Source organism: Aulonocara stuartgranti (genome assembly GCF_965226115.1).
Source record: "Aulonocara stuartgranti genome assembly, chromosome: 7".
Taxonomy (NCBI): domain Eukaryota; kingdom Metazoa; phylum Chordata; class Actinopteri; order Cichliformes; family Cichlidae; genus Aulonocara; species Aulonocara stuartgranti.
This window is the reverse complement of record NC_138945.1, coordinates 57339819-57367646: the sequence shown is the minus strand read 5'-3', so window position 1 is coordinate 57367646 and position 27828 is coordinate 57339819. Positions and strand designations below refer to the sequence as shown.

Genomic DNA, 27828 nt, shown 5'->3' with positions numbered 1-27828 from the left:
AATTGACACTAATGACTTGTTTTATTAACTTGCCATGTTTTTGACTTTATTGGGTTCTTTTTGCAATGATGTCTTTCCATGATCAAGATAGAAAGTGCCTGTTGACAGAACAATAAACAGACTTTGCAATATGGTGGCAAATCTGAGAGGTTCATGCTATTCTGTCCTCTTCAGCATTTTATTCTAGCTTTCGAGTCCCTCGCTGTTTTTGAGCTGCGACTAGATGACCAAACCCAATCTGAAATATTTACACAACTTCCAAACATTAAAGTAATACAAAGAAAAAAAGATGGACCTGAATTGTGTGAAATATGTCATGTGTAGGTAGGTTTTCAGTTAGCTTGTCGAGTGATGGTCATGCCATAGTTTGCAAAATCTCAGACATTGACTCAGCTGGGTTTGGTCGGTTTCCAGTCATGGCATCTGGATAAAAACTCAACACGAATCATCCATCAATCAAAAGGATTCTGCACTCTCTTCACTCACAGAATTTAGATTAAAAATGTTAACGCAAATATAGAAACGGATTAGAAAGAAGATCCAATGGTACCCTGCAGCAGTCCATCAAAGAGGACTTTTCTTTATGAGTTTGGAGATTCTAGACTGACAAAACAGCTCATATACATATTACACTCAGAAAGAAACTTTCACTTTATATCTCAAATCAGTCCCTACACCATTATCTCCACATCTACAAAGTGTATCAGAGGAACTAAGCCCTCAGCACCATCCTCTCACTGGTTTCATTTCCTAGAAATCAGACTTTAATGTATCAAAAGTGATTTTCAGTTTTGGACAAAAGCCCCGTTGCTGGTTTCTTTTAGTAAAAGTGTTTTTATGAGTCTCAATTCCTGATAAGTGTTGCCTGATAACAAGTCTGCTTCCCTCTCTCATCCATGCCCTTTGTTTGTGCTGCTCCCACGGGTTCATCCTCTCAGCTCCAGTAGTACAAAGAGGATGTCAGACATACAGTTTATGTGCCAGTGACTCCCAGCAGCGAAGTTTGGGAATTTAGTAGAGCAATAATTTTTGTGGCTGAAATAAAGAGCGAGTCCTGTGAAGTTATACATTTTACAGGCTCTTATGTCTCTGATAGACGGTTGATTTGAGTATCTACTGGCCCCATCATCCTATACTTCTCCTCTAGGAGAGGCTCGTTACCCTGCAGATGGATGACTGTCTTGGAGTTGAGTCCGACTCGGCTCTCCTGGTTCCTCTTGTTGTAGATGTTGACCCTGTGTTCCAGCTCGGGGCTGGTTTTCGTGGAACCTGTTGGGCTGGGTGGTTTCAGGTTGACGGGGTCGAGGCCCTTTTGTGTGAGACACGAGTCCTCAGACAGAGAAGAGAGCAACTCCTGCACCACAGCGCTGGGGCTCCTTCTCGGCTGAGTGCCCAGAGCCAGAGGGCTGCTGTAGGGCGGAGGGTAGCAACGTTGGTCGCTGTAGTCTGTGGACGTGGAGGCCTCGCGCACCGTGGAGCTGCAATCCATGGTGGAGCCAAGTGTGTGGCTGCTGATGCTGTGCTGACGGGTGCTGAAGCTGGCACGGGACACTGTGGTTGTGGAGGCTTCGCTGACCGAGCTGCCTGTGCGCTGCAAACGGCTGGACGGCACCGCTTCGGCGCTTACCAAAGAGGGCGGTAGCTGACTCGGGTTGTTAGGCAGGTGCACATCTATGGCTGCTGTTGTAATGACTCGCGCTGGGTCTGGGATCCCTGTGTCTACAAAATAAGACAATGTGTAAGAGCCTGAAATATTGTGGTGCCACTTTGATTGAAGAAAGAGTCTGCTGAAGCTTACCACTGCTTGGCTCACTGTAGTACTGGCTGATATAGTTGTTCATGTCATCTTGACCATGATGATCTAAAAAGACAAAAGAGGAAAAATGGAATTCAGAGTGAACGTGGAAGCTGATCTGTAGTCCAAACTAAAAGCATGGACTACAGATTATTTGTTTGTTCATTCAATGTTAATTTGCAATTGATCACAATGCCTAAAAATTTTACATCATCATAGAATTTTATTATTACAGATCTGTCATTCAATATTTTCTTCATCTTCTTTTCAATTTCCAAAAATCATGAATATAGTTTTCTTGACATTAAGGGACAATTTATTAACATCAAGCTACATCATAAGAATTTCAACTACTTTGAAATTGCATAATTGAAATTGTGTATGACTGGTGACTTGGAATACAATAAAATCTAGACACTCACTAACCAATAATTTATTGAGTCCAACTGTTCAGCTGCTGGTAAACGCAAATATCTAATCAGCGAATCACATGACAGCAACTCACATTATTTAAGCATGTGGAAACAAGACGAACTGCATAGTAGACACAAACTGTTCACACACTAAAAAATATAGAAATTTCTCTGGCAGATAATGAAAAAGCTGGAACCTTTCTCTATTTTAATTGTTATTGCTCATCTAGTACTTAATGTAGTGTAGTATGAATGGCAGTGGGGGAGGTCTTTATCAGTAGGAAAAAGTGTAAAACTTAAATACAGTTAAAAGCCCAAAATCTATGCCCTCCTTCACATTTTCAAAACATGTTCACTGGGGCCGGATTGGAGTCTTTGCTGGGCCGATTATGGCCCCCGGGCCTTATGTTTGACACCAGTGCTTTAATTTAAATGAAAATAAACTCTTTCAAGTACTTGTTTTATGTGACAAAACAGTCCAAATTGAAAAGGTGATCATCTTACAATCACATAAAACATACATCAGGAAAATGATTTTATTACAAAATATGAATTTAGCAAATGTTTTATACTTTTTGGTTGAAATATTATTACCACTGAACAACTAATCAGTAATTACTATTAATATATTAGCTTACAAATTATTTCAGCTCAATGGTAATGAACACTTTTGGTGTGTGGAAATGTTTCACAGATAGTAAATGAGTCAAACAGTTTCTCTTAAGTGCTTTCCAAGGTCCCAAAGGACCATCACCAAATGATCAATACCACATGAGTATATGAGGTTCAGGCCCAGTTAAAAGGTTGTCTGAGTAGAAACACTGTGGCTCAGATGTATGATAGATCGCACTGTGATTTATAGCTTTGATAAAGGAAAAGCCTCAGTGTTTGGAGCCCTGACATCACCTGTACTGACAGTGCTTTGTTGCTTTTACGTCCTGTAAGTTATGACCTGTCACTGTGTGAAAGGTTTATAGTCCATCTATGTGCAGCACCAGAATTTTGATGTGGACTCTGAGCTGAACGTTTTTGAAAACAGGACACTGACACTGTGTCGTGTATGTTGGCCACGATTAATGGCCCAACACTCCACCATGAAGAGCGGAGCAATGTTCAAGGTTTTTGAGTCAGAAGGGATTTCTTTCAAAATTTCTAACCAGCCCAAAGGTTGGCCAGGCTCTTTTAGTCTACAAATTCCCCCTTCTCCATGTGTAAGCATGGACGTGATTTACCACGGAAAGCGCAGCCTGGACTCCTTCCCATGCACACAGGTCGTTGATAACTTGTAATACAAAGAGCTTGGGTATTCTGGACAGTTACCTGCAGCACCCCCAGGCTCTCTAACTTTGTTTGGCCTGTGATGCTCAGAGGCCCCAGGGGCCAGACCGTCCACCTCCTGGAAACTGCTGCTCTGTTTACCCCACATATGGTGGATCTGCATGGCTGCTTCACGCTCGGCAACAAGATCCAGGTCCTGCTGAGCCAGGTGGGCCCTGAGCTGCCTGATTTCAAACTAACAAAAGAAAAAGAGATGAGAGAAAAGGACAGAAGAATTTTAAAATAAGACACACAAGTGTTTTGAACACAAACAGTCTTTGTCTTCATTTCTGGATTGAAGTGGAGAACACAGTGATGTTCACTGTTTTATTTTGGTAATGTGACTTAAAACAATGACAGAACCGCAACCCCATATATTGCTCTGAGGTATTGCATAGTGCTGATTATGTGATATCCAGACTGCAGCAAAAAGATTATGCATATCGATTGTCTTATCATCTTTGTCCTTTTGAGTGCAGATTTATTATTTTAGTGCACATCACTTTGCTGCCCTCTGCTGGTCAGACACAGCTATAAAGTTGCACGAGGGATAGAGAAGAGATAAGGACACATACGGCCTGTTCTTGGCAGATCTGGGTGAGTCGATCAAGCTGTTCCTCCCTCACAGCCTTGGCCTTCTCATACTGTTGGATCTCCAGCTCCATTTCCACCTTTACTTGCAGGACGTAGGCTGGAAGAAAAGGACATATTACACTCAGTAAGATATTTTTATCTTGTAAATAAAAGCCATCATATTTTCAAAGTTGGTGACAGATGACATGGACTACTACATGCAAAGCTTGTGTAAAAAGATCTGTATGTTTTAAGAGAAGATTTGAAAATATTTTTGGAGTGCTTTAGATTTCACAGCATCATTTGAGTGGTTGGTGTAGGTGCTGACAGCTGACTTGAAACAGAAGTGTTTTTTTAAAAAAAAAAAAAGTATCTCTTAGAAAAACTATAAGAAAGGACATGAACATGAAAAAAGGATTTATTTATTCTCTCTAAATGAAAATACTGAAAAAATGATCAAATTATTTGCCTATAGTGGCTTTTCTGTAAGTACTGAATCCATTATCGCATATTATGTCCTTCTACTATCATTACTGGTAAAAATAATAATAAAAAAATGATAAAAGTCTCAAGTGAGCCAACAACCTGCAGATTAAAGAGGCTGATACCACTGGGTGCACTATGCATTATCTAACTGACAGTAAAGGACAGGATGTAGGGGACACCAGCCCCTCCCAGCCTTACCGTCAATGATCCTCTTAACCCTCCAGATCCGCAGCGTAACGATGAGACCGATAGCATCCCAGGGGCTGCTGGGGCCATTGGCCACTGTGGAGGCCACCATGGGGGCCAGAGAGAGTACGATGACAGCTCCATCAAACACCTGAGAAAGTACACACACACACACACACACACACACACACACACACACACACACACACACACACACACACACACACACACACACACACACACACACACACCAGGTTACTGCTATACTGCTCTGAGCTTATGTAGTTGCCAGCCTGAGCTATGACATTGAAAGAATGACACTGCAGTGAAAGAGGGCCCCAAGTCAGGACTAATGGGACTCACGGGAGCCTACCTCTACTTTGTTCTCGATGTAATCCCATATCCCCAACACCACGATCCTGAACACGGTCTGAGACAGTAGGAATGGGGGTGGGGGGCAGAGATAGGGACAGTGAGCAAGTTACAAAGGAGCAAGATGGACGAATACAATCACAGCTAAATTGAGAGAGAGAGAGAGACAGAGAGAGATAGAGTGCAGTCTGTGGTCATTGTCAATAATAAACGGGACATTTCATCCCCTCTTTTATTCTTTCAGTGCGAATTCATCAGTTGTATTCACACGCAGCAAGAGCAAAAATTAGAGGCACCGCACTATCTCCTTCTGCTGACACAGCAGCGACTGCGGAGAGCAAACAAACCTCCATCTTCTGCCATTCTGAACAAACTCCACAAACCAGTCAAACTGCTGAATCCACTGCTTCAGAGTAACACTGAGGGGTTCCCTCTGTTGACTCCAGCGAAACAAAAGTTACCACTCAGATGGTCAAGTTTAAGAAACTAAGACAAATGCGGCTGGCTCTGAGGAAAACTGTGATCAATACAATACAATGAACTTACCTGGGGCCTCGAAATTATTTAAAACTGGCAGCACAGAAAAGCCCGAAGGGTTCAGTTTAAAAACAAATGCCGCAGATCAATCGAACAACCTAAGAAGGAACCGGGCGTGCCAGCTTTAACAGCAGTGGTTATACGTGCACATTCAGGGTACGTGTGCACGATTTTAAATCTTTTATATATGAGCGCGATAAATGGAGGTGTGCTCTTGTTCACCTGCACTAATCACAATCTAATCATGCCGTGACAGAGGGCATCGGGCATTTCATGGCGTTATTAGTATTGTAATGAGAATCTGCCAGTGTAACTCACTTGCCCACACATACTGCACAACGTAGCATTAATCAAGAGGCAGCTGCATCAGCTGTAAGTGAGACTGTTGTTTTGCGTTGAGTGGAGGAAGACTCACCTCAGTGAAGAACACAGAAAGAATGGCCAGGCTGATCCAGTGGATGATGCTGGCAAACTGGAATGCATTATTAACTAAAGGGAATAAAAAAAGAGAGGAAAAAACTGATCAGGAGATAGCTGTGGTTAAAGATTGATGCTGGATTTTGTTAGGAATATAACAAACAACCTGCAGTGTACATGCTGCATAACACTGACAGGTTGCAGTAAATCTGTGGAAAACGCAACTGAAGAATGAGGCATCATGACAAGTATGAAACCAGTGCATACTGTGCATGCACGCGCCTTCTTTCTATTCATCAGGCTAATTGTGGACAAGCTCAAACAGCACTACGCTGTCAGCTGAAGCGCTTCTCGTCACGCCTCACGTCTTCCCCATCTGTCTCTGTTTGCTGTGCTCAGTGATCTGTCTATCAGTCAATTCATCTTCCTCCAGTCCTCCCCACAATCACCCGGCAGCCGACTCCGCGTTGCTCGATTCCTTTGTCCGCTATCTCCCTTCATGCATTTGTCTCACTTTCCTTTTGTCTGGTCAGTGAGTCGGTCCCGGGGGAACAGTAAAGACCTGAATGCATTTGGATATTGCTGGTGTAAGACCATGTGTGTTAGCCCTCTGACATCAAAAAGGCCAACGCTCCCGACTCTCTGCTCATGACAGATGAGGATGTCTCCACCGAGCCAGATAATGTAGATAAAAGGTGATACTGGGGTGAGATGGGTCGGACTGGAATTTCAAGCACCTGCCATTCAGTGTTAACTGTGGAATACTAATGGAAGGTTTTTTTCCCCCCAGACCGTGATTGATCAGAGCCTTGGGTCCCAGAACAGATCATAAATGACACTCTCTCATTACACAGTAGATTTACGAGATGAGGTTAGCAGCGATTTAGTTTCTTTGCAAAAACAAAAACTTGCCTGAAATGTATTCTAGTCAAAGTATAATATATTATACGATTTAAAAAATACTAATAAATATATATTATCATTGTAGTTTTGACAAGGATTGCTTAAATTCACATTTACGTCACAATGATTTTCATTGATGATTCATTTTATGCAAATGAGGGTGTATCCAGTTTAAAAAAAAAATCCCAGCCACATTTTCCCCTCATTTTTCACTCACACTGTAACAGCTTGGTGTCTATGAGCAGCTCCAGCAGCAGCAGCACCACCACCAGAATGACACAGGCCACTAGGAAGCAGTTGAAGCCTGCCGACAGCAGACAGACCTGCCACAGCGCTGCCCTTCGTCCACAGCATGGCTTCAGCCAGTTTGACCTGAGTGGAGGGGGAGCAAGGCGGTGTGAGACACAGAAAGGCAGAGAAGACACGCCGTGAGTCTCGCTGAACAGAACTCAGATCTGACGGGAACACTCAAGGTCGAATCAATAAAACACACGGAACATCAAAATTGAGCAAATTTGTAGTGTATTCAACCTTCTCAGTTCAGCATTCTCCTAAAATGTTTTTCAGCAGAGGGCACTATTCCTCATGTACGCCATAAAAAATGCAAGAAATGAATGAACGAATTTACAGTCTTAGATTTAAGAATTTTAAAAAGTGAATGTGAATTATAAATACACAGTTCGCTAGGACTGAAATGATATAGTATGAAGAAATCGTAAGTATGAATTAAAGGGTGTCCTTTCCCTCAGTTCCTCTTAAAACTTCTCTTTCTGGCTTTTTCTGCAACCTTTCCTTCAGTTTTTAAGGTCTGTTTTTTTCTGCCATCATTAAGCAGTGTAGTTAAATCAATACCAGTCACTAATTGTAGACAGTAAAGATATATTTAGTGCTAAAACATCAGAGCACCAAGAAAGGAGGTGAAAGGTCACTCAAGTTTAAATTGAAATTCTTGTCTCTGCTTTTCACTGCTTGAGAAGGCAAAACTTTCTTTCAGGAAACTGTCTAGCTTGTTGACTTTTTTTGTTAAGAGCCTGGCTGAAAGTTAACTTCTTGGTTCCCTCGTGTTTGAGCTCTGTATGACTGACTGGTTCAATAATGTAGCTCTCCTGGTACAACAGTGGGGCTGCACTTGCACCATTTGGAGGATGCATATACACACACATGACACATATACACGCATGACGCAGATGTTTTCTTAACTAAATGACAATTTCTTCAACTTTGTTTTGTTCTCAGCACAAGAATTGTTTCTCCTCTCATACCTGCCTGCGCGTTTGAGAGTGAAGTAGAGGCAAAGCTTGTATTAGTTGGACTGCCCGATCCCGGCTTTGATGCACTTTACATGCTATTATTCCCACTGGTGCCTTATACAGCCATCTCCACGGTGATATATGAACACTCCATTAGTCTGGAGTGTCCCTAGTGTTCTTCTTCTTTGCACAGGTACATTGTGGCTGAAGATAAGTGTCACACTTGCCTTAAATCCACCCTTGAGCTCCATTTCAAGTTTTTCCAATCAGAAACTGACCTGTTGAGATGCGTAGGGAGTTATGGGCGGTAAATACTGATACATTTGCAGGAGCCACACAGGGCTTTTCCAATGCGTGTACAGTCATGCATCCAACCAGGCACGCTAACCAGAGGTACTCTAAACAGGAAAGTGTGTATGCGCACACACGGGGTTGCCATCTTTTTTCACAAGCATCACTGAGAAAGGCAGTGCTGTCCTTTGAAAATAACCACTATCTGTTGTTACCTGTCCCCCATAGGAGTAAAGCTATGGGCAATGTCTGTCAGAGGAGAAGAGAGGATGCAATTTATTCTACTCTTTCCTTTGCTTGAGCTCAGAATGAAGGAGGCAGACACTGAGAGAGAGAAAGCGGGGTGCAGCCGGTTCAAAGGCATTGGGATTCATCCAAAAGAGAATCAGAGAGAGAGCCAGAAAGGAAGGAGGGGCAGTTGGAACAGGAAGAATGAAAACGAGAACAGAGAAAGATACAAATTTAGTTCAAGGATTTTTCTCATTTTTAGGTCCTTTTTGTAATTTTGGCCATCAGTCCTATAGATAGATTTTTTTGCAGACAAGAACAGCAGCATTGTTCATATCTATTTTTACCTTCAGAATCAATTATATACATAAATTAGCTGTAATGGTGACTTATTTGCAGCCTGTATGACTGACTGCTGTTGTTTCTTAGACCTTTTGTTTTTTCATTTCCCTGATGCTTCCGTTTCAGAAATGGCTTTCGTAGTAGTACACGGTTGTCTTTGAAAGTGGGAAGAAAGAGGCGATCCTGAGCAGTGCTGCAGTTTTGCAGTTACAGCTCTGGTGTAGCACAGCTTCATATCCTTTCTATCCTTCACCAAGGTCAGCAGAGGGGCTGGAGCTTGGCCACACTGTGCCACTGCTCTCCCAGTGGCTCTCGGCCCTCTGCAACAACCCTCTGTACCAGCCAATACTAACAGATTAGTAGCTCAACACCTGAGGTGACAAAGAGGTAGTTCAGCATAACGGTATCATTAGCAAATACCTCGGAGACTTTCCCCAGCACCAATCCGTTCCCAGGGAACAATGTCAAACCCCATCTGCCAGTGGAGAAGAGCCAAGAAAAAAAAAGAGAAAGATTTACCTAATGATGTGCCTCGCACACAGTCACAGGACATTTGTGCACCATTAGTTAGATAGAGTGAGATAGAATGAGCAACACACACGCCAAGAGAGACACCTCACTTATCTTCATGTTTGAAAAGCATGATTTAACTCATACTGTGTGGAATCATAATTCATTCAGACCTTTCCCACAAGCCAGGCAGAAAAGGTATTAATTTAATAAACCTGTAAAGAAAAACCCTGTCTGGAAGCAGAGTAAATGGCAGTGATGGATTAGCCCAAGCTCAGAAACTTAATTTTAGGGAAATCGCTTTAAACCTTGAACACTGAGAACCTGAAGTATTTATGAGGAAGTGAGGCTTCAGTGATGGAGCAAGCCAAGGAAGAAAATCACCTCACTTTCTTGCGGGGTCAAGTCAGGTTCAGACCAAATGAGTAATACCTCAAGGATTTCTCATGCACGCATATAATAAGAAATCCTCTTTTTTTAGTTGTGTGCGTATTTGTCACACTTAAAAGTTTCTGCTCGTTAAGTGAGTTTTAATGCTTCATAACCCAAGTAAATAGAAAATACAGTTTTTAAATGGTAATTTTATATATTAGGGGGAAAAATGCCCCCTAAACCTAATAACTGGTTGTGCCACCCTTAGCAGCAAGAACTGCAATCAAGCATTTGTTATAACTGGCAATAAGTCTTTCAGATCACTGTGGAAGAATTTTGTCCAACTCTTTCTTGCAGAATTGTTTGAATTTAGCCACTTTGGAGCGTTTTTGAGTGTTTTGGGGGCCAATATAGGATGATGGCAAAGCATCTCAATCAGATTTAAGTCTCCAAAAGCTTTATTTTGTTTCATTTCTTTTTTTCCCTTCAGCCCCTGGTGGCCGGACATTCTCTTTCAGGGTTTTATGGTAGAGAGCAGAATTTATGGTTTCAAGTTGTCCAGGTCCTGAAACAGCAAAGCAGCCCCAGACCATCACACTATCACCACCATGCTGGACTGCTGGTATGATGTTCCGTTTATGAAATACTATATTAGTTTTAATCGAGATGTAACAAGTCTCAAACCTGATAAAGTTCAATTTTATCATCAAGATGTTGTTGTTTTTTTGGGCAAATGTGAGACGAGTCTCTGTTTTCTTTTTGCTCAGCAGTGGTTTTCTCCTTGGCGCTCTCCCATCAATGCCATTTTTGCCCAGTCTCTTTCTTATTATTGAATCATCAACTCTGACCTTAACAGAGGCGAGGCTTGCAGTTCTTCAGATGTTGTCCTGGGTTTTTTTGTGACCCAAATGAGTCATTATTGAGTTGAGAATTATTAAGTAACTTTGGTAGGCTGGCCACCCCTGGGAAGGTTCACTATCAACCACTGTTCCAGGTTTCCTTGCTGGAGTCCCAAAGCCCTAAAAATGGCTTTGTAACCCTTTCCTCCTCCCCCCCACTCCCACCCTTACTACTAATGGCAGTTAATGATTTAACAAGGGAGAGCATTTACTCTTTTTTTCTATTTTTTAAACAAAGGAGCAGTTAAGTTTTTAAATCATCATTTAAAAACTATTTTGTCTTTACTTGGGTTTTCTTTGTCTAAAATTAAAATCAGTTTGATGATCTGAAACATGCAAGTATGACAAATCTAAAAAAAGAAGTGCCTTGTATGTGCACAGGGAAACATCATGTGTATACTTTAAGGGACACTGTGTACAGAGGAAATTAAAGAAATAAAGATGCGGGGTAGCATGAACTGTGGACAGGTTTATAAAGACATCAATGTACCAGTGGCTGCAGCGGCAAAAGATCGAAGGGAGTCCGGCAGCAGCGGCGAAAAAGGGGATTAGATCATAAGATCGATCAATGCTGTACATGATGCTGGCTGCAGAATGGCCACTATAGTAGCAACAAAGTAGACAAAGACGTTAAGCAGAATGACTGGCACTGATGAAAGTGTCTGGTTGCTCTGCTGGGGCCCATTCACACAGATGGGACAGCGTTTTGGCTCCATCCCCAGCTAAGTAACTCTCACTGAGATGAGGATGCTAGGAGCATGTCTTTTATTATACTGTCTCCAGTAATTGAGACAAGATAAAATACAGCGTAAACTCATCAGGTACAAGTTAGATGGTAATTAAATAAGGGAAGTGGTGCTTTATTTGTGTGTATAAGTTTGTAGGGTAGGAGAGAAGGGGGGAGGCTGCAAATGGGAAAATTTATCCAGAAGGAATGAGTGACTATGAGCTCCTCAAAGGTATTGATTAATTGATTACAGCACACACACGCACACACTCATAAAGGGAAGCAATAAACAACTGCAAACATTAAGCACTAATATACAGTTGCTCTTGATGCTGTCTTGTAAATTACCTTCTGAAACTCTTGACTGGCTATTCAGTGAAAATAAAATAAGGACACCAGGGTGCAGAGCGGTGACATTTGCCATAAATTCACCATTAATTATGATTTAGGTCTAAAATACATAAAGTGTCCATTCAATACCAGGCCAAGACCCAGATCACTGCCTAGTGGCCATTCAGAATGAATGAATGTGACCACTGGTTTCAGGTTACGAGCACAGAACATGAGTTTAACCAAACAGATGCAGTATTTGCTCCTTAGATTAATTTTATAAAGCTTCTGGGATGTGTGTCTATGAATTAAATGACTTACAAATCATCAAAATCATCTATATTTCATTGAAAATAGTACACACAGATATTAAATGTTGAATCTGAGACAAAATTATTTTGCCTTCAAGGCTATAAAACATTTAACAGTAGAAAGTCTCATGGCTAATTAGGTTAATTGGTAACAGGTCAGTCACATACCTTCATTGACCTTTCTTTAACCCACTAGGGCCACCATGGTAACAAAGAGACAGACAAATAACTCTTTGTTTTCTTTTTTTTTACATCCACACCTCAATTAGTTACAAAAAGAGCAGATAAACTGACAGAGAAAGATGTCACCCTCTCTGCTTTCTCAATAAATAAACACTGGGGAAGGTTAATCTCTGAAGTGTAGTGGTTTACAAATTATCCTAACAAAAGGTGGATCCCCTAATTTGGTCTTGTGAGGAAACCAGAGTACCCAAGGAGAACCTGTGTAGACATGGGGAGAACACACAAACTCCAGATGGTGGATTCAAACCTAGGGCCTTCTTCTTGTGAGACAAAAGTGCTAACCACTGCCCCACCGTGACGTCCAATAATGAGTTTCAACTGTTAAAATGATTTGTAAATTATCAGCCCTGCATCAGACTGTAAACCTGTCCTAGTCGTGCCCTGCCTCTCGCTCAACGATAGCTTGGATAGTTACCAGCCCACCCATGAGCCTGAATTGAATAAGATGGATGGAGGGATGGATTTGTTGATAACTGGATTCTGCATCCTAACATCTTTGTGCTTACACATGTGCATTGCACATACAGCTGTATGGATACTTTCATCTAAGTGGTTATGTTGATATCCTATGTTCTGGTTTAAGTTGCAGACATCGTGTGGATCTATCTGACAGCAAGACATTTTTGAAGTGCTGCTTGACTCAGATTGTCTGTCTCCTCTCAATTTCTCTCGCCCTGCTCAAATAACTATATAGCCCTGTGGTTCCTCCTCTATAAACTTGAACCAATTCGCACCAATCTGCTGAACTCAGCAGGATCGGACAGGGGAAAATGGACCACAACCGTGTGCGCCTGCAGGCTACTCCACAGCAGCACTGAGAAGACTTAATCTCATTCAGGCTCTTCAAGCACTCTGCTTTACACCTATCTCTTAGCTTACTTTTTTACACTTAAAGAGGCATTTCATAATAGATACGATACAGAACACTGATTTTTTTTTTTCATACTTGAGAACTTCAGTTTCCTGAGAAAGCACTGCCCAGATTTATTGAATATGAAATCAAATGCCTACTTACAACCTGTAAAATGCCCGATGAGTCATCAAGTCATGTCTTATTAGAACCAAAAGAAGGAAAGAAACCCTGAAAGAAGAAACCAGCTAAGCAGCAAATCACCTTAAGTGCTGCTAGTAATATCTTACAAGGTAAAAACCAAGGTAAAAAGATTTATTCAAGATTTTTAAAAAATATGGGTTTATTATTGAATCATATACTACTAATAGACCAATACAGATAATTATTTTAAGAATGTAAAAATTATCATATGTATACATCATATAATAAATTCTTTGTACTTCATATTTTATAACAAATACCTAGTAGCAAGTTTGACTTTTTATTACTTGTGGCATAGATTCAACCAGATGCTGGAAACATCCCGTGATGATTTTGCTCTATGTTGGCATGATAGCATCACACAGACACTGCAGATATGTTGGTATGAGATATCTCTCATTTCACAATGTCACAAAGGTACTCTATTGGATTGAGATCTGGTGACTGTGGAGGCCGTCCGAACACGGTAATCGCATCATGTTCAAGAAACCAGATTGAGATGATTTGAGCTTTAGGACATGAATCATTGTCCTCCTGGAAGAAGTCATCAGACGATGGGTACACTGTAGTCAGCAACAACACTCGGGTAGGCTGTGGGATTTAAATGATGCTCAGCTGATATTAAGGAGCCCAAGGTGTGCCAAGAAAGTATCCCTCAAAACATTACACCACCATCACAAGGTTAAACGGCTAATACAAGGCAGGATTCTGCATTCAGAGATCCTCTTCTGCATACCTTGGTTGTAACGACTAGTTACTATTGGCTTCCTATTAACCCAGAGCAGTCTGGTCATTTTGCTCTGACTTCTGTCATCAACATGGCACTTTCATCCAGAGAACTGTGGCTCACTGGATATTTTTTCTTTATCATTCTCTGTAAACTCTGTGGTTTTGTGATAACATCCTAGTAGCTCAGCAGTGAAATACTCAGCCCCCATTCGGCCCCAACAACTATGCCATCATCGAAGTTTTTATCTTTTGTCCTCATTGAGCAGGTCATCCCAAGCATGTCTACATGCCTACATGTATTGAGTTGCTGACATATTATTGACTAATTAGATTTTTGCAACAACAAGCAATTTAACGAGTGTACCTAAAAAGTGGCAAATGGTTATGCATGATGTACTGTAACTAATACATCATGACTGAGTGGTTCGAACCCCTCTGACTTGAGCATGACACTACTTCTGCATCACCTCAAGCATTTTTTTTCCTGCATTATGTTGTGTAAAAATCATTTTATGACTGATGAACTGATACTGTCCGAAAAATATTATTGGTCTGCTTCTTTTTGCATGTGTCAATAAGTACAGTTAAGGACCTAGCATGTGTGTCTGGTGTGCCACCTGCATCCTTCTAACCTTCTTTGGGAAAATCCATGCAGCTTCTCAGTATAACCAGATATTTCCACTGGTTTCGGAAAGCAATCAGCTATCATCACTTCACTCCATGGTACAGCCTAGCAGAAGGGGCTCGGCAATAGTCCCAGCCAGAGAAATGGGCCACAGATACCAAGCAAATGGAGATGGATGGGGCTCCATGTGCAGAGCAGCAGACAAGCTGTCCCTGATAAATGGTTTTTCACCAGGACACTTGATCTCTCTCGCTCTCAGCCTAAAAAGCAATCTCACACTTTGCATGTCTGTGAATATTAACAAACCCTCAAACCCTGCACTCAAATGTCATCTATTGTGTCGCACATGGTGCCAGGCAAGAGAGCCAATTTGATAGAGAGGACTGTTACTGTGTGTGTTTGAAATAGAGTCAGAGGGAAGAGAAAAAAAAAGAGAAATCCTGTTCTCTTTTCAGACATCCATCAACAAAGAACAGGTACAGTATGGCTCTGGTGCCAAAGCCCCATGACATATTGCTGCTGCCAAGCTTCACACTAGACTCTGGCAGTGTACTTCATAGCTATATTCTACAGTCTGGAATTTTTTTAATTATTACATCTTATTTCAACCTTGAGCACTTCAACCCTGGGCTTTTTTTTAATAATGTGCAGTTTGACATGCTGCTATATTAATGCATTTTCATGGGGAGAAAGAGGGTGGAGAGCTTTAATTCAGGCAGTAAATAAAGATTTTGTTAGCAAGTGCAATTAGTCCAGGTGCCTGGGCACAATTTTTCCTTATCTAATGTCTAACATTTCCATGCAACATGGCACGGGGCTAATTCCACACAACACACAGAGAAACACACGCTCAAAATGGCAGGTTAACCCATATGAACCATCTGTCATTGCTGCAGTGCTTCACACCTCCTAGTCTGGCCCCTGGAAATCAGTGGCATATGTTACTACTGCTGTGGACAGCAGGCTGATCTGGGGATGATAAGACAGGACAAGCTTAGGATGTACAGCTCAGGGTTTAAAGGCTGAGGCCAGGCAGACACTCTTTAAGGGAAAGAAGCATAAAACTCTTTGTAGATACACATCTAAAAGTGCGTTTGGACTGACAGAATTGTGCAGATACATTCTTTTCTTTTTGTAAAAAAGCATATCAGTAATCTGGGGCATATATATTGTCCTTTTATAAATCTCAGTGTGCATGTCCACAAGCCTGATTTTTGGTCCAACCTTTACGCATGAACAGATGCAGGCACTCCCTTATTGTTACTTCCACAAAGAATTTCTGTTTGCAAAATAGCTTTTGAATAACAGCCATAACAGCTAAAGAAAACAGCAAAGAAGTCCCAAATGGGACTCTAAAACACTTGTTAGCAAAGCAGAAAAGAGAAAAACAACTGGAAATATGTATTTAGTGATCTCAATAACAAACAGAAGAAAAAAATCTGAAGAAAAAACTAAAGAGGACCCCAGCAGACACAAACATGGGCAGCAGTCGAATAGCAAACAAGAGACAAAGAGGCGCGTCAGTTCACACAAGGAAAGAAAGCCAATATGCAGCCTCACAGCTATTTACACCACCAATTTCCAATGATAATAACACACCCAATAAAACTGAGCATGAACTAAATGATCTGTAATAAACTTTGTGAATGGTAAATTGTACATATTAGTATAAATAGGTGTGTTTAGAAACAACAGGTATTTATTATAACAATACATGCAAGCTCTGAGCTTGATTTTCAACCCCACCTCAGTGTACTTGCTTGATTCTAAAGAACATGTGTTGTGAGGTCCACACAGTCTACATTCTTCCTTTATGTGTGGGAAACAGTGTACAATTGGCTTTTGTGTGTATACACTGTTGTTGCATCAGACTCCACCTAGTATTAAAGGTCATTAAGCTCAAGGAGTAAAGCAAAACTAAATATGCCACCTTGCTACTGTACCATTGCTTAAACCAGTCATAATTTTTTCTTGGCCGACAGAGTTCTGAGAGTTTTTTTTTTTAGAGGGATAGTGATGGTTTCACAGCTTCAAAACAGATTTTTTGTGTTGAAGAAATAGAGTAACCTGTGACTGAACAGATGCCCACTTCACCGCGCTGCTATTTTTTTTCTGTACAGCTTCCAGGTTTGCAAATAATTCAAGTACTACAATATTTTAACAGTCAGTAGGTATGTGCTTTGGATGCACACAAACAACTGGCTGGTCTGGTCATTTTCATTAGCCCTGTTACACATTAAATGCCACAAGGTTGATTAGGTTGCTACAACTGGGTAGTTAGTGTGTTTATATTAAAAACAACAACAACAACAACAAAAAAACTATTATTATTTAATATAAAAAGATAAGGGGCCATATTTAAGTCACCAAAGGTGGATGGCTAGTTGCACTGCCCTGAATATGGACATTACAGCAAGTTTTGGGGAAAAGTGAGCAGCCAAAAATCTATTAATAATTCCTCCCTGCTCACCACTGCACCGAATCTGCAAGTACTGTGTGTGCCCCTGGTAGTCCACAAGAACATCCACCTCCTACGTAGTCGCCCACATCTCCTGATAAAGAGCCATGAGAAGCTGTTATTGAGGACTAAATGTGCATCTCTGGTATGCTGTTTTTCTGCTCACTTTTCACAGGAATAAAAAAAGAAAGAAACCAAAAAAAAAGAAAAAAACAACAACCAAAGTTAGTGAGTGAAAGTAAGTGATGATAGCTAGAAAAAAGAAAAGGATTTCTAATCACCAACACAGAAGCAAAAAATAACTGCAAACCAAAACACGACCAAAGCAGGTTTACTGTCCCGTAAACTATCACTTACAGAGAGCTAAATTTAGCCAATTACATGCAGAAGAGTTTTCACAAGAGCACATTCCAATAAACAAGAGAAAATGTATTTACAGGCCAACGCAATTATAGATAATAATAGCTTGATCAAGTCATCACTCCTGATTGAAGGCTGGCATTGACTGATTTAAAGTCCTGTGGCCACCGCTGTGTCATTCCTTGGATGCTACACACTTGATTCATAAAGGTAGCTATAACCTGTGACGCTGGAGCTGTCACCGAGAGCGACAATGACAAATGCACTCGTGAAAGTAATGACAGGTATGTGGCTGGAATTCCAGTGACCTGAAAATCAGGAATTCCAATCTACAAAAGGTCATCGAACACAGCGTGACGCTCTCATGGGTGAGAGATTGCTTAATAGTTTCATCAGTGTGCTGAGTGCTTCCAAATCTCGCCAAAAACAAAGAGGGGGTTTCTTCAATCAGCTTTAAATACCCACTTACTTTTCATCACAAATCATATTTACACTGGTGATTTCATAAATCCTCCACAGTCACATCTTGACACCGCATGAGTTTTTCATAGCACAATGCTAAATCTCTGGGGCACCAGGGCTTCATATGGTGTCCTTTGAGACTGCCTGCTGTGATGATCATTTTGCTGGGCTGCCAGATCCTGCCCTTTTGCCGTGGCTTTGCTATGCACTTGTTTTCTGTTCATTTTGTGAGCAAGTGAGCGAGAAAAATATGAGGTACGATAACAGAGCGGGTGTTCGGGACAGGACCCATCTGTTCTCGCCCTTCATCCCGCAGAGCCATCATCCTGGACAAGGCCATATCAGGCAAAGTCCAGCGGGATATTTTCATCTGACACACCAGGGCTTGGATGGCACCCCCCCCCCCCCCCCCCCCCAAAAAAAAATAAAAAAATGGATGCTCCAATTAACCTTATGCTCTTCGTCTTCTTTTTCTGCATGGATGCCAGCATTGCAGCATGCCAAAAGGGTTGTGAGTCACGCGTCCTGAGTGGAAAGCCATGGACACTCGCTACAGGGGTGCTCAAGGAGGGGTGTGTCCTATCCTGAGAACACTGGGCCAAACAGCGATATGGTGATAAGCAAACAACACAAACGCAGGACAAGCAGGCTTCATGGAGAGAACCAGGGCTCTGACAGCTCAGGACAGCTATGGTGCTCTTTTTTTTTTCCTGCCAGAAATCAACATTGTGAACAGAAGCCTGTCTGGTGAGAGAAATCGCTGTGTCATTGAGCTGAAATGAACAGATCAGTGGAGACATTGTCCATTTAACACAGTGACACTAATAAATTCAGTGCCAAATATCCCCCACTCTCGGACTCCAATATAAAATGCGGAATGATTCAATATGCCAGGTGTAATTACAATGTGCAATAACGAGCAATGGAGAGAGTGATGGCAGAGCTTCTCCCCCGCCAGGGTAGATTATAGATTGCAGTAATTGCAATTCTGCCTTACTTATGAATGTGGCACTAACACGCAAAAAGCAGACACAATGACTCAGTCACCATATCTCTAGTATCTTCCTAATTGTGGAGGCAAATATCCAGAACATCAATCAATACATAATTACATTTTGGGACTTTTTAGTACACAAATTAATTATAGAAAATTTCCATGTGCAATCGTGCCACTGGTTTGTTTCCAATTGTCTCAAAATGCACAAAGTTTGAGACACAAATCACAAGCTGACCTCATTGTGCTGCTTTTATTTGTTACAAGTGCTTATTAGTTATATAATCACTCCAAGGGGTACCACAAGCTGCCAAGCAAACAAATGATGGGACTCACCCCTCTCTGCTATCCTCTTCATCTGGGTTAGATATGAGCTGGGATCCAGCGAGGGATATGTCCAGTGCCGCCAAAGGCAAATCTCTGTAGGTGAAGCTGACCAGCTGGACGGGGGCCACACACTGGTTGTCGTCCTCTACCTGCTGGGAGATGACCTCCAGCTCTGAGGCTCCGGTCTGGGGAGGAGCCCTGTCACATGCAATACACACCATAAACAGAGCAGCAGTGAAGTCAGAGAACTGAAGTGGTTGCTGATAGAGTCATCCATGAGTAATTTTGCAAGTTCTAGCTGATTATACGATAGCGACAACTGGTATCTACATGTTGTCTGTGTGCAGCAGCGAGAGTTATAAAGCACAAGTGACAGTGCTTCATGCAGCCTTTAGAGCAAGGTTGCATGAAAATGTGCCGCTTATTTAAATTACCCAATATTCTCACCAGGAAAACGTCTCAGTCAGTGCAACCACGACATCCTGAAATTCTTTGTGTTCTTGCCTCACAACACCTAACTGCACACATGGAAATAGTATGTTCACTAAAACAAAACACACACCAGCTTTAATGAGAAAAGACTCTTGCTTTCTACAGCAAAGTAGAATAAATGTGGATTGGCCCCATACCTTACAGGAAGCCACTGTTTTGCATTAATCTGTGTAAACCCATGACTTAAATTTGCCTGAACTGAGCACAGTTACAATTTTAACTAGAAGAGTTGCATTTCCTGCGAAAATGCAGTGTGAATCTGCTGAAAACAGCTGAAGAAGCAGGAATTTCTGCTGAAAAGAGGTAAAGAAACTGAAAATTGTGATGAAAAGAGGTGAAAAGCCAAAAATGCTGCTGAAAGGGGGTGAAGAAGCTGAAATATGTACTGAAAAGACGTGAAAAAGTTAAACTGTCTGCTGAAAAGAAATGCTGCCATGAGTAGGGTTTGAACGCAGCCTCCTGGTCCCAAGGTAACTACTCATCTCACTGGTTCTCAGGTAACTGAAAGGAGGTGAAAAAGCTGAAAATTCTGCTGAAAAGAGATGAAGAAACAAAAACTTGTGCTGAACACTGGTGAAGAAACTGAAAATACTGCTGAAAAGAGGTAAAGAAACTGAAATTCGTGGTGAAAACAGGTGAAAAAGCTGAACTTTCTGCTAAAAAGAGGTGAAAAAACTGAAAATTCCACTGAAAACAGGCCAAGAAGCTGAATATTCTGGTGAAAAGAGGTGAAGAAGCAAACCTTTCTACTGAAAAGGGGTAAAGAAGTATAGAAGAATCTGGAATTTTTGCTGAAAAGGGGTGAAAAAACTGAAAATTCTGCTGAAAAGGGGTGAAGAAGCTGAAATTTGTGTTGAAAGGAGTTAAAAAAGTTAACTGAAAAAAATGTTGCCATAAGCGGGATTTGAATCTGGGCCTCCTGCTCTGAAAAAGGCTGCTCATTTCACTGAGCTAAAACACAGCTCACCCCAGCAAGCAAAGTCAGTGACCACACTGATAATGTGGTCCATTCATTTCAATGGGACAAAAACATTCATAAAAAGCTTAATATTTTAAAAAGTATAATAGTTAAAAGTACAAAAATATATAGCAGGAATGAGCTGAAGTAGCAGAATATTGTGAAATTTGAATGGTGAAAATCGTGTGGACGCCTACAGCATCCACACAATAAAGAGAAACAGGAACAGCATTCACACAATAACTACTAGTTCACAGCATGCTTGTGCTCTATATTTTAGTGACACCTGTCACACAGGGCCTGGTAGCTTTGACTGACAGATGTGATAGGTTAGGTGTGCTGATATGGGATGTCGGTGCCCTTTGGGGCATTTTAATGGAAGTTTATGACATAACAAGACACAGACATGACTCGAACTTGACAAACAAAGAAAACTTGGACATGAAACATGACAGATAAACACACGTAGACTTAACATGACCAGCCGATGCGGGAAACTTAACACAGGGATGAGACAAAAAGGAAGCTTGATAAATCATGAACTAAAACTGTAACCTAGGCATGACAGAATGTAACTAGATAAACTGAAATGAACTTGACTCAAATGAATAACAAAACATCAAGAAACTCAGAACACTGGGTCACACGACCCAGTACCATGACAACTTAGCAATAATTCGAATTAATAATGTCTGTGCAGTGCATCCACACAGTCTGTGAATACATCTAATAAGTAGGGTCAGGTGGCTGGTCATCTACTAAATGGTAAACGATCTGGTTCTTACTTGAGCACCTCATTTAGCCATTCATACAAGCCCCTTTTCTACACTTTCTATCTGCTCACACTCGGGGTTAGTATCTTGCCCATGGATATTTGGCATGCATCAAACCACCAACCTTCCGATTAGTAGAGTATCTGCTCTACATGAGTCACAACCACCCTTTTACTAATGAGAACGTTGGTGAATGCGTGTGTGTGAACATTAACTAGAAAGAACTTAAGCATAGAAAAAAGTTTTTGTATGAAGTGCAGTCTATTTACCATTTACCAGGCTTACAGGTCTTATACGATAACTTAGTAATTCAGCTGCTCTTCAAAAAAGTAACACAGTGGAGACCAAAACACTGATGTTGAGGCTTCAAAATGCACAGTCTAGAAACCCCTAGGTGACATCATGTTGGCTACATCCATCTTTTATATACACTTTGAACAAAACTGTATTTGTCAAATTTTATAAATGGCATTGCAGAGCAAACCATCTTTCCCCCCTTTGGTTTTTTGTGTGCTCCGTGACGCTAGCTATATTTGGCAGGACCAGACAAGGTGTCACTTGATCTAGGAATGAGATCTTAAAACTTAAATGTGCAGGGAGGGCTGTGATATCACAAGCTCAACCAATAGCAGACAAGGAGAAGGCACCATGGAAGAGAAGAGTCACATTCCTTGGCTGCAGTCCCAGTGCAGCCAGCGAGGAGACATCAATAACCGGAGTACTTAACAGTGGGGGAAGTCATTGATTACAAGGCAGAGGGATCAAAAGCCACTGGGCTGGTGAATTCTACAACCTCTGCGCTGGAGGTGAAGCAGAAAGGGTGGAACCAGTTAGTAGAAGATCACTGAGCAGACCCACCTTCATGGTAAATGTTAACGTAGGGAGACCTTTAAAGAAAATAGGTCCTTCTCTTTCCTGATTTATTTCTTGACTAACAGCTGTGTATTGGACTTCCTTGAAAGCTCATGTTGTTCTTCTCACAAGAATTCACTTGAAATATATTCTTAGATTTGCACATAAGGACTACAAACAAACAAACAAACAAAAACAAAACACTCTACCCTGATTTTCGTAGATAAAATGACTGACTGTTATGCGAGTCCAGCTTGAAATTGGTGCTCAGCTTCAGGGTCAAACGCCCATATATAACTTTGTCCTCTACAAAACATGCCTGCGTTGTTATCTGTCGAGTTGGCACTTCTGACCAGCTGCAACAAGGACGCTAATGACTGATGACAGCCACAAACTGTTTAGTGCATCAAAATCACATTTTCAGACAATCACAAAGCAGGCCAGGAGTGATTATGTGCAGGGTGCAGTGGAGTGGCTGGTTGCCATTGTAGGGAGTGAGTGGAATCTTCACATATGAACACCCTGCTGCCCCCCTCAGTGATGCAGGCAAGGACAGCCGGCAGCATGCCAAAGGCGAGTCTCTTTTCGGAAGCATGCAATATTAGTACACGCCACGAGGAAGCAACAAGGTTAAGAGAGAGCATGCATGGCTGCAGGGAAAATCTTGCACCTATACAGAGTAAAACTGAGAGCTTAACACTAACCCAAAATATGCAATTTTCTTCTTCACAAGCTAATGTTTAGAAATGCCACACAGATGCATACACATGGCATTGGTTAATACAGCCAGGTCTTTAAGGTTGTCATGTAAGGAAACTGTAATTTAATATGTATTTTAATTAATCTAAACACCAATGAAGTAAAAACTACCTTATATAGAAGAAGAAGAGGAGGAGGAAGTAGATAGTTATGTGTGCTTGATTTGGCAGAGTTTTACACTTCCTGACCCAACCTCAAAGGGGATTTCTGTTATTTGTTGGAACTGAACCAGCAACCTAATAGTAACCTTAACCGTGAGTGCAAAACTAAACTAAACTAAACTAAACTAAACTAAATTCAGTTTGAAAGAAAGACTGAAACTGAATTTAGCTTATTTAAGTGATGTCAAATCTCTGTATTCATTGAGTTATGGATGAACATGATTTACTTAATCTTGTTTACTTCGTCTTGTTTATGTATGAGAATTTTGTAGCTATATTAATAATTACTAATATTGACTTTAAACTGCCAACAACATATGATAACAAGGTAATAAAAAAGAAGATGGCATGCATTATTGGATTCTGTCAGAAAGGTTAAGACTGCTGCCTGTCACTTAATATTTTAAATAACCTGTTCAGAGCAATAAATCTCCAGCTTCTGTCACTGCATTGAAAAGTGCTGCCTCAGCACGAACTGTTGGTTTGCAGAGGGCACTGGTATCATTGTCATTCGGAGCGCTCGCTGCCACAGTATCTCTGGCCGACCATCTATAACCCAGCTGCTTTGTCTTACCCAGTGAGTTAGAATGCGGACAAACTGGCTGCTCCTTGGTGCACAGCACTTCGCTGTCATGATTTCATCACAAGCCTCTGCCACAATGGTGCATTTATAGGGATCAGATATTTTTGGCAACCCCTGTGATGCTGAGTTTCAGTGGGACCTTGTTTTGACTTTGATGCCTGAAACATTCACGTGTAGTATCCAGAGATCCCTGCTAAAAAACAAATACAGACCAGCACCAATATCACCTAGTCTAACAGCGTGGCTCATAGAGGTGTTTTATTTAAAAAAAAAAAAGGTCTATCGCATAAAAGAACAAGGTCATTAATTTACCTCACTGACTATACAAACAGTGAGGAAGACGCAATTACTTCTTGGTTTTGGTGCCACATATATGCTATATAGTTAGACACTTTAAGCTATTTAATGAATCTTAAAGGGGAATCTAATCTATCTGTCCAATCTACGACACTCAGAAAAAAGACTTAATCATATAAAAATATAAACGTCATATTTCTAGAAAAAAATAATACACCACATGTGGGAGGGAGGTGGGAGATTTAATACAGATTCAAGCGGTGAAAATAATTCAGAAGATCTGAACGAGTTTCCCCATCTGCCACATCTGCCACTTCTCAGACAGTCAGCTGCACTTAGCATTAAATCATGTGTCTGTACTACTAAGCAGTCAACGATTCTCTATATGATCTGGTTACAGATGTCATGCGCCTCTGTCCTCTACTTCTGTGCTGTTCTGTAACCCAGGTAGTAGCCCCTGTTTGTATGTATTAGAAGCAGCACCCCGTGGCTTGCAGAAGATGCAGCTGACTAAACCCATTTTGCATTCAACTCCCACTCCACGCTACTCCCCTCAGCTCCATTCCCATGCTCACTCTCTTTACCCTTCCCTTAGCCACGGCTGTGGCTGTTGTCAGAATGCTCGGCCTGTCTTGAGGACCACACACAGAGTAATTATTAATAAGAGAAGATGACAAGTGAACATCCCTCCTGAATGTTAAGAGATGGCAGTCCATTCTCTCGCTCCCGGAAATACTTGGACGAGGACAAGCGCTACTTTCTCCCTGATCCCCTGTTTAAAGTCACTCACGGGAGGCACACGAGCATGTGCAGGTCCCATTCTGCTAATCATATCCCACCACACTGAGACTAACTGCGCATAATACAACATATTCATAAATAGAGATTTAAGATTTCACACTCTCTCGTACACATGGTTTCAAACAAGACTCCGGAGGGTGTTATACTTACTGAGTGTTGCTCATGTCGAGGTCTTGTTGCTGCAAATAGACGTCCACGCTAAATAACCCCAAGTGTGAAATATGATTTCACCGCTGCAGAGACTGGGCTCCTGCCACACATACAGGAAACACAAGATAAAAACAGACAAAGCACATAAAGAGGTAAATAATAGGAAAGCTCCCTCTTCTGAAACTTATTGTGGCTTATGATTGGGAGCTCCAGAGCAGCAACTAATAGGTCTTGTGGGCAGATTGCCCCAAGGTTAACAATAAACAGCAATTCTCAAAATTATGAGGCGTCTACATTGTAGCCGTGCAGCACAAATGCATTCAGAGCTATCAATGAAAAATCGGTGCTTATGTTTTTCCTGAAGGTGCCTTGCTCCAACTCCAGCTTTAGCTATGCTCTGTTCAACTATTTTCCTGGGGAGCAATAAACTGTAATGGATTTTAAATCTCCTCCAATATACGCTCCGCTCTGTGAATCAGGGGCTGAGGAACATCACACCTCTTGCATAGCAAGTGCACCAGGATGCTAGCTCTTTGTGCCACAGGATAGAGAACCATTGATGTCCAAGCCTGTTTAGTGAAAGCCCATTCCGGTTACTGAAACGGACACATCATGACCTGGGAGGAAAGTCAAAAACACAGCCACCCGTTTATTTAAGATTGAATGAAATCTTGACTATTACAAGCAAAATAATGGCAATGATAGCATAGTGTTGGCCATGCCTTCATTATTTAGAAGGCATTTGATGAATTTGCGGTAGTGTTTTAGATACAAAGGCATAGCAAAAGCCTCCGGACATTCAGAGGTGAGGAGTCAGCATTCACAGCAGAGTAATGTAGTGAAGCACAGCAGATTAAATGCTACTCAGGATAAATCAGCCCAGGTCATTCAAGGGCTGAGGGTGATACTGTTTCGTTGCAGCACCCCCCTAAACGTGCAAGAAGAAAGAAAGAACTGGCCAGTGAGAGGTGACTAAAGTCAAAAAGGTTAACACTGTGCCAAAAGTGAGGAGTAACTGTGGAGGTGACTGGAAAGGCAAGTCTACTGAAAGATATGTGCCAGTCCTTTTTGGAGATAATGCACTACATACCAAAAATATTTCTGGACATCTCTCTATCAGAAAGCTCGAATTTCACAATCAGCAAATTGAGTTGACCCTTATTACTATAAGTACAGCCTTCAGTAAGTACTTCATCAGCGAGGGTCGGTGGGGGGTGGGGGGTGGTCCACAAATGCAGCACATTTTCCTGGGCTCTTCTCAGTTCCCTGTGACTCGTTTCTGTCTGAGGCTTTCTGTATTTAGCGCAATCGAGATTCACTTGCAAACGTTTTTCACCAAGTCATTGCTACACGAACAGTTAGCTGTTAACGTGCTTTGTTTTGTTTTTTTTTCCGCGCTGTTCTTAGAGGCCATAGAGCCTCATTCATGTTCATGCTCAACCCAACTGAGACACATCAACTCCTCGGTGCGCTTTAGATTAGACACCCCCTCGAAAAAGAGAAACAGGGGGAGGGGGGAATTAAACACACTAACCTCTTGTGTTGTCTTGCTCTACATTGTGTAAAGTGTGGTCGTGACTCCTTTGCCCTCGCAGTGATGATGGTTATATCTCCCTCCTCGCCGTGGATGATGATGATGATGATGATCAGTGTGAGGGAAGCTCGGATCTTGCTGTGTGTAGGTTGCGATTAGCCTTAGATTTGCGTTGGCCAAGCACCCGTATCGCCTCTCAGAAGATAGCGCACGACAAAAACACCTACTCCGGACTGTAAGCACCATCCTTCAGAAGGAGACGACGAGGCTGTCACTGAATCAGGGTGATAACGACATCTTCGCAGGGAGGCATGATGTGCTTGCAGGGCTTCCCCCAGAATCACATCAGGGACTCCATGTGCCCGATAATAATAAGAGGTTCACGAGCGGGAGCTGTCCAGGTGCTGAAAAAAAGGATTCCAGCGGTTACAGATGTGTGACAAGCAGTGCTCCGGGAGGGAAACGGATAGCCTAAGATTTACCCCAAACCCTCGCAATGATGTCATATAAAGCATGTATGCAGTCAGTGTACCCACTAAGCCATCAGAGCCCGCAAAAGTCCTCCTTTCTATGCCACCCTGGAAGCGTCGACGTAAAAAAAAAAGAAAAAAAAAGAAAGAAAAAAAAAAGGGAAAAAGCCCACTCTCGCTTCACTTCACCTCTTGAGCTTCAGAGCTCCTCGCGATAACAACCCACCCGCGCGAAAAAAAGAAAAAACATATCACTAATACTCACAGTGAAGTGTTTCTGTGACCCTCGGTGGTGATTTTAATGCAGTTTATCAGTCTGCAGCACACCCAGCAGCAGGCTCTCTGCGACATTTCAATTGCATCCTAAAATGCATTAACAGGACTTAGATCCCCGAACGTCACATAAGGCAGCATTTATAAAGGGTTCATAAGTTGTGACTAATGGCTTTTATAAACGGTATTAAACAATTTGCCAAGGCTTTAGATC

The 27828-nt window shown here is 41.7% G+C and overlaps 1 protein-coding gene across 2 annotated transcripts; it reads right to left on the bottom strand.

Annotated features, from left to right (window-relative positions):
• Window positions 1-33: 33 nt before the first annotated feature.
• Window positions 34-27695, bottom strand: tmem266 (transmembrane protein 266). Of its 2 annotated transcripts, none has more exons than XM_082538421.1 (12): window positions 27607-27695; window positions 26872-27275; window positions 25338-25437; window positions 19521-19709; window positions 7217-7371; window positions 6095-6168; window positions 5144-5200; window positions 4783-4921; window positions 4101-4216; window positions 3529-3721; window positions 1799-1861; window positions 34-1719 (listed from the first exon to the last, which is right to left on the bottom strand). In XM_082538421.1, exons 3-12 carry the CDS (start codon window positions 25349-25351, stop codon window positions 1082-1084), a joined length of 1638 nt encoding a protein of 545 aa, XP_082394547.1. In that variant the 5' UTR covers window positions 25352-25437; window positions 26872-27275; window positions 27607-27695; the 3' UTR covers window positions 34-1081. The 2 variants fall into 2 exon arrangements, with proteins under 2 accessions (XP_082394547.1, XP_082394548.1); XM_082538422.1 differs by lacking the exon at window positions 27607-27695 and adding an exon at window positions 27408-27557.
• Window positions 27696-27828: the final 133 nt, after the last annotated feature.

What these genes read in the sequence shown, in the direction of transcription:
- tmem266 (XM_082538421.1), bottom strand. An exon ending in GGTTAAGAGGATCATTGACG is followed by an intron (nt 4,217 to 4,782) that starts GTAAGGCTGGGA and finishes CTTTTCTTCCAG; the next exon opens with CCTACGTCCTGCAAGTAAAG. An exon ending in AGAGCCTGGGGGTGCTGCAG is followed by an intron (nt 1,862 to 3,528) that starts GTAACTGTCCAG and finishes TTGTCTTTTTAG; the next exon opens with ATCATCATGGTCAAGATGAC.